Genomic DNA, 7,841 nt, shown 5'->3' on the forward strand with positions numbered 1-7,841 from the left:
CCAAGGGGGTGGGAGAGGGTCCGGCCCACGCTGCGCCTGTGCTGGGACTGGTCCCGCTGGCGCAGGTTAGCAGGAAGCTCTCCACACACTCACCGGACCTGGGCTAGGACTGAGAATTTTCTAAATCTTATTCTTACCCACTATTGCTTCACTGACTTTAATTTTTTTTATTATTTCTCTCCTTTTGTATTTTTTAATAAACAGGAGGTATCAGGCCATTCTTTCAAACCTTACTTGGAAGTTTTCTCAGCTAAATATTCAGTTTTATTGGCTGTCAGTTCTATCTTCTGTAAAACACAAGAATGTGAACATAGTTGGGATACTTTCTTGCTACACCTGATAGCTTTCCATTACTATAATAAATACCTGAAATAATCAATATACAATGAAGAAATGTTTATTTTGGCTTGCCAGTTTGATGTTTTCAGCCCATGGACAGTTGCCCTTTGATTTTGGCCCTGTGGTAAGAGGGAACACCAACACAGGAGTTTGTATTGGAACAAAGCTAGCAAGAAAAAGGGCCAGATTGCCAGTTTTACTTCAAGGGTATGCTCTCATATCCTTGATTGGAAGACTTCAACTGTCCTCTGTCTCTGAAAGATTTCTCTGTTTTCCATCACTATAAAGGTTGGAATTCAAGCTCATACATATAGGTCTTTGGGGCCACTCATGTAAAACATATCATCAATGTATAATAAGGTATACCTTTCCTGTAGTAAGAGATTTCTAATACTATGTTCTTCATTTCTGTCTGATGTTTCACCACAATTGTCCTTCACAGAACATCTGGCAAGCACCTCAATACTCTTTTAGCTTCTAGCCCATTATTCAGTTGCAAAGTAACTCCTATATATTTAGGAATATGTTTCCACAGCAGCTCCACCTCTTGACATGAAAGTCTGGATGAATGTATTCAAGCTTCCTTGACAAAATACCATATACTAGATGACTTAAACAACAGAAATTTGATTTCTCAGAGTTCTGAAGGTTGAAAGTACAGGCATCCTCCTTTCCAATGTTGTTCTCAAAGGCCCTCTTTTGGTGTATAGGTCTGGAGAGTGGGATTTGACTTTTCTTTTTTTAAGACCACCAAATTAGTGAAGTAATGTGCCATTGTTAAAACTCATTGAACTTTAATTGCCTCCAAACAATGTTATTTCTGAACATAGTTTTATTAGGGATTAGAGCTACAAAGTGGTTTGGAGGATTACAGATCTTTGGGGTGATCACAAGACGTGGGGTATCTTTTTATCTCATATTCATTAAGTACAGATTGAAAATGTAAAATAGAAAAGGTACTAGAGCTATCACTTTCAGAACACTGTAAAAGTTATAAGAGAAGTCCAGCCATATTACAACAGTTTGGAATGATAGCTAGAATTTTTATAGAGTTTAGTGATATTTAAATTTCCAGTAATAGAAATTTTTATATTAATAAACTTCTAACTTTATCCATTTCTTCACTGATTTGGAGCAAGAAATAACTGGATTCCTTTTCAGTAAAAATTTTTATTTGTAAAAATTTTATTTTATTTGAACTTTAAGGTTACGTTTTTATTTCTTTTGAACTTGGATTTATTCCTTGACTATTACAACCATGTTATTTTTTCTGCTGCTGTCATTGAAAGTGTATTTTTGAATCAATTTGGAAATTCATCAAAACATGAACTTGAATAGCACTAATATTATGCAAAGCATGTTACATATTACATCAATTTTATTTGAAACATTTTTCTCTTAAAGTAATTTTGGAGAAAATATTAAATGCTTTGTAAAATATATAACTCTATGATTTTATTTTTAAAAGCTTCAAGAAAGTTAAAACTGGGAGAAACACCAAAAAAAATAAAATACACAAAATAATAGGTTTATTAGCATTTTGTTGCAGGGAAAAAAATAACCTGATAGACACAACTTAAAAGGGGAAGAGTTTTTTTTTTGGGGGGGGGCTTGTGGTTTCAGAACATTTCTGTCCATGTTTAGCTGGGTCCAGGAAGAAACCTTGTCTTGAGGGGGCGATGGGGCAGAGGAAAACGACCCATGTCGTGGAGGTCAGTGAGCAGAGACAGGGGAAGCAGCTGGACATTGGATATACCTTTCCAAGTTACGGTCTCAGCCGCTTCCTGCCCTACACAGGCCTTCTCTCCAAATAGGAAATGCATCAGGTATAAACATATCAGAAGATGTCTCATTTACTCTTCTCTCATTGCTGGGTCAAAATACCTGACATGCACAGTTAAGGAAGGGATGGTTTATTTAGCTCACAGTTAGTGGAGATTTCAGTCCATACTTGGCTGGCTTCAAGGCAGAGTGCTGCTTGTCAGAGGGCAACAGTTCATGGTGGTGGAGGACAGTAAAACAGCAAGAGCAAAAGGGCAGGAGCAGTGGCGGCAGCAGAGGCAGAGAGCAAGCCTTTCTACGTGAAATTTCATTCAGGCTATCTGCCCTAGGCTGGGTGTAGCACTCACACCCGTAGTCCCAGCATTGGTTCATGAATTAATCACAAAGTCTAGAGGCCCACCCCAGTTCATAATTTAAGCTTTGAGAGAACACCTAGATACAAACCATAACAGAAGATTAATCCATTAATGGGATTAATGTCCTCTTAATCTGATCACCTTTCAAAACTGTTACTTAGGAACATATCTGCCTTGTTGGGGAAATTCTTTGTCCAAAGAGTAATTATATGCATTTAAGAATGAGGATAAATAGAAATTATAGTCATAGAAGACATGTCAGAATCCTGTGCTTTTCCTTGGAAAAGACTTTTAATTTATAACTTTTTATTTGAAAAAATTTTCATTTATTTATTTGATACAAGGTTTCACTATGCATCTCAGACTTGCGGTCCTCTTGTCTCAGCCACTCTAGTACTGGGATTACAGGTGTGTGCCATCACACCCAGTTTTGGGGCTGTCATAGTGGGCTCAGGGTTCCAGGGCCTGCACAGCATACAGAACCTGGGATCAAACTCAGCCCTTGAGCTTGCCAGGCAGGCACTTAGACTGCTGATATCTCCAGCTCAGTTACAACTTTTATGCTTGTTATTTAGGCTGAATTTCAACTTTTTGTAACTTTCGATTATATTCAAGTTCTTTTTCTTTATTATTGCTTCCTTGTATAGGATTTTTATCATTTGTGCACTTATAGGACACTTCTGTGCAAGTATCCTTTATACTTCTTTTTTATATTTTAGGGAAGGGTCTACAGGGTGTTCAAGGTCTCAATACTAAATCGGACTAGTGGTGATCTACCTGTTTACAGCCTCCCAAGAGCTGGGATTACAGGCCTGCTGCACCATGTCCAGTCTCAATTGCCATCTCAGTGCACCCTGGAGTGGGGCCAGCACTGCAGGCCTGGGGATTGAACCCCCGGCCCTTGTGCCTGTTTGTAGGTGATTTAATCTGCTGAGTTATTTGGCCGGCCCTTATACTTTAGATTTGTGTAAAGCTAATGTCATATTTATGAAACTGATTTATGTCAGTGTGTACCCACTCGGGATTGAACACAAGACTTCATACATGCTAGACAAGTGCTTTGTTATTGAATTTTGATTTCAGCCCTAAAAGTCTGTATTTTGTGTACCAGATTCAATAACTTTTTCTAATTCATTAGGTGAGATTCACTTCCCTGGGGTTGGGATCAGCACTGACCATGCTAGAAGCTGGCTGTGTGGCTTTGGCAAACAGTTGTCAGAACATTTCCGGTGGGCTCTGGGGAACTGTTGTGAACATTCTTCTGGACCAGTCAGAATGCAGCATGGTGCGCCGGGAGGTATGCCTTTTTAGCACTTTCTCCCTTGTTTTTTTTGTTACAAGTTCATTGTGACAGTGTCTGCAAACAGTATTCAACCAACTGTTTAGCACATTAGACTGACTGTGGACCATTATCAATTTTGCTTGTGAAAATCCGAAATAAAATGACAACAGAGAATACGAAACACATTGACTAATAGTAAAAATTTGGAGTCCTTTAGTCTGATAAGATCAAAGTAAAGTACAGTATAATTTTATGTGGATTCTTCTGTTTTACTACACACTGGAAAGTAAAAAAGAAAAATTACTCTTCCTTCATCATGTACAGGTCTGTAATGTTTAGACAGCTTTCATTAAAGCAAGGATGTTAAAATAATACTTTTTTGAAGTATATGTCCTACATGAGAGGAAAATTAAACCCTAATTTAATTTGTGGTTTTCTTTGTATTGTTTCTTCTCTTAAAGTGATGATTCATACCAGTATTTTTAAAGCAATAATCAAATAGTTCTTAGAGGCTTGTAAAGAAAACAGTAGCTTCTGGGTCTACCATTATCTGATTTCTATTTCCCAACTCAAAAGATGTGTTTTCTTGTTAGTTGCTTTCATGCTTGCTTATACTTAGGGATTTTCTTGATTTATTAACTTTATAAAGTTTTTTTTTTTTTAAATTGACTTCTAGTGAAGATTGTTGGAAAATTCACTGTCTTAGAATTACAGATATTTCTTTTGCTTTTCCTGTATCTTTATATAATAATCTTCCATTAAGTAGATAAAAGTGTTTATATTAGTATTATTTAGTTTGAACAACTTCAGGTCCTGGTAGGTTAAGTTGTACATTTGCGGTTTATATTTCTGTACCAAGTTTTTTGAGAGGAGTTTGAATGAGAGAAGAAGAAAGACATTGGGGAGAGGTAGGTTTGTAAATATGTGTATAGGACTTGTGGATGTGTATAAATCTGGAATGGGACACCATGAATGTATATTTTTTAAATGTTACCAGAATAATTTATACATCATTTTGGAGATATAAAGCTATTTTTTGAGGGAAGAATAATATTTCATGATGAGCTAATTTCATACAGAGTTTGGCCATAACCTAACACTGTCGTCTCTGAGTAGGAAATACAGTTTAGTAATTCTCGTGAGGGTCTCTCAGCATGAGATCAGATGTCTTGTTACTTAACTGCACTTCATTGGTTATTTCAGAAATGACAGCAAGATGGCAGTATTGAGACTTTTTTTTTTTTTTTTAAACTTTCAGGCTGCATACATTCTTCAGAATCTCCTTGTAATTCCAATGCCTACAGAAATTATGAAGGATTTTACTTGGCAGGTGGGTAATTTTAAAGTTATCAACCTAGTAGATAGTTGACATTAATTAATGATGACTGTTCACCATATTTATATTGTTGGCACTCTATTCATGGATATAGCATGCAGGGACCAAACACATTCAAGAAAAACAAAAATTGTATCTGTGTTCAACAGGTACAGACTCACTCTTTCATTTGTTCTTTCTTTTTTTCTTTCTCTTTCTTTGTCAGTACATGTTTGTATTGAAGGGGTTTGTTTTGTTAATATTCTTAAAGAGGAATGTTAGTGGAAATTGTTACTACTGTTAGTGGGTGTTGTTAATATTGATAATGTAGTTATATTTTTGACTTGTGATTACTTTGTCTGTGTATAGGTTTTCTTTTTCTTTCTTTCTTTTTTTTTTTGTGACTGGCTCAGCCCACCCTGGGGGCAGGGCTGGTGCGGCATGTGGTGCCAGGGATTGAACCATCATGGTTCCTGCATTTTCCTAAGCTTGCCTAAGCAGGTGCTTTAGAACACTGAGCTGTCTCACTGGCCCTGTGATTACTTTGTCTGATGAGTAAATTTTATCATTCATTTCCCAGGGTAAGGTGAAAAAAGAGTTGATAGGAAACTTAAATAAAGAGTTTTTTTTTAAAGGTAAACTTTGAATATGATTTGACCAGATCTTCCTTTCTTGTTGTCACTTAGATTTCTATTTTTCACTTTTTCTTATGGTATATTTAATTTCATAACTTTATTATCATATATTAATAGCTAACGAGGGAATTCATTGTGACCGTTAAACCAGTCATAGTTGACTGTTTTTTTTAACCATTGAATATTTCAGGAAAATTATTGAATAGGAATGCAATTGCTATTGGAAAAATTACATGAAAAGATACAGTTGTGCAATAGTAGATTCTTCTCAGTCTCTTGATGGTAGATATATATGTGTTTATGTACTTCGTTTTCCTTGAGAAATAGCATGGTAGATTTTACAGTAAACATTGTAGATGTAAAAATTGTTTGTGAACATAATTACTTGGACCACATTATTTCAGGTTTTTAGTATTATTTTACTATTCTATATAAGTAGAAAAATATTGCTTTCGTTGTATTTGTGGCTATAGTGTATAATTAATTGGCTAAAGCTGTCATTTTATAGAAACAGTTTAAATGAAATCACCTCTCAAGAATTAGAATAGATCAGATTTCTATCTTCAAAATTTAGATTCAAGCAGCAAAGACCAAGATATTATGGTCTAGGTTAGACTGTAGTAACTGGGCAGAATGTGATGGGGCATGGAATTTACTTGTTTTGTCTAGAGGACAGTTGATCTTTTTGGAGAAATTATGGCCTAAATCAGGCCTTTTTGTTCTCTGTATCTAGGGCCCCTGTGTCCACGATGAGGACTCTGGCCTTTCACTCACAGGAAAGCCTGCCCTCCAGGCACTTTTATACCACTGCCATTTTTATGAACATTTGAATCAGATGGTGAAACATTGTTACCTAGAACGGTATATGTTTGATTTGAGAATTTCTGCTTTTGATGGAACTTCAGAAGCTACTGATTTAAATGGTAAGCACAATGTCTCTTTCTTTTTATAAAATGTACTTTTTATTTATTTATTTTATTTATTTTTTGGCGGAACTGGGGATTGAACTCAGACCCTTGCACTCGCCAGAGAAGCACTTATTTTACTGAGCCATCTCCCCAGCCCCAAAATGTACTTTTTAAAAGGTGTACAAAACACGTGTTTATTAAAAGACACTTGGAAAATAATGAAAACGACATAGGAAAAAATGCTCTTCTCTGGTTCTATTCCCTAAGAATCCCCTTTTGTGTATGTTTCTTCCAGTCTTCTTCCTCTTCTTAGGCTTTGTTTTGTATAGTTGTGCTCATTTCTCATGTGCATTTTGTATTTCCCTCTTTCACTAAGCATTGCCTAAACATTTTCTGCATCATAAATTCTTCATTTTGATATTTACTATTATTTCATAAGTTATTTTATGCCATTTGGTATAAAGTTTTCTGTTTTTCCCCTATTAATATCTTAAACTGTTTTGGAACCGTCATTGCTTGACAATGTACATTTTTTTCCACTCCCATGGAAAAAAACACCCTTTACTACTGAATTGTCTATTTCTTCTTTATAATGATATAGAAAAGCTATTTATTTTTATTTTATTCACCAAAATACGTTGAGGAAAGCTTTTTACTTTTTTGTTGACAGATTCTCTTAGATTTACTAAAATCAGCTGGTATTAATGCTAACTGCTAGTTATTACTGTTAATTGTATCACTGTTTATACACACAAGCAATATACTTCATAAAAAAGTGATATATATTTTGTTACTGTTGTTGTTTTGATATTGGGACTCAAACTCATGACCTTACGCTTCACAGGCAGGTGCTATGCCACTGAACTATATCCCTGACCCAGTAGTTTATATTTTTAAATTCATTTTTTACCTAATTCATACATACAGAATAATTTCAAACTTAAAGAAAAAAATTCAAGAATAGTACAAAAATTGCAAATGTATCATTCTGTGATTTTTTTTTTTTTCTTAGTGAAAACACAAAGTTGGGGGAGAAAGCCAATACATAGAAAGAATGTTTTTGTTTGTGTTTAACTAACTTAGAAGTCATACATACAGTATAATTTTTAAATTAAAAAAAAAAAAAACCTTTAGTGCTCATTGGGAAAAAGTACAAAAATGCCTCAATTTTATTGTATTTACTCTGCCTCATCTATGTAAACACAAGTAAAATTTGATTTTATG

At 35.1% G+C, this 7,841-nt stretch overlaps 1 protein-coding gene across 4 annotated transcripts in view; it reads left to right on the forward strand.

Annotated features, from left to right (window-relative positions):
* Positions 1 to 7,841, forward strand: part of Rttn (rotatin) — a 198,838-nt gene that overhangs the window by 119,675 nt on the left and 71,322 nt on the right. For all 4 annotated transcript variants that reach the window (XM_004647159.3, XM_023707430.1, XM_023707431.1 and 1 more), the window contains 3 exons: positions 3,616 to 3,774; positions 5,018 to 5,089; positions 6,443 to 6,632. In XM_004647159.3, coding sequence (XP_004647216.1) covers positions 3,616 to 3,774; positions 5,018 to 5,089; positions 6,443 to 6,632 — 421 coding nt within the window. The remainder of the gene's footprint in view (positions 1 to 3,615; positions 3,775 to 5,017; positions 5,090 to 6,442; positions 6,633 to 7,841) is intronic.

This window comes from Octodon degus, unplaced genomic scaffold (genome assembly GCF_000260255.1).
Source record: "Octodon degus isolate 3935 unplaced genomic scaffold, OctDeg1.0 scaffold00289, whole genome shotgun sequence".
Taxonomy (NCBI): Eukaryota; Metazoa; Chordata; class Mammalia; order Rodentia; family Octodontidae; genus Octodon; species Octodon degus.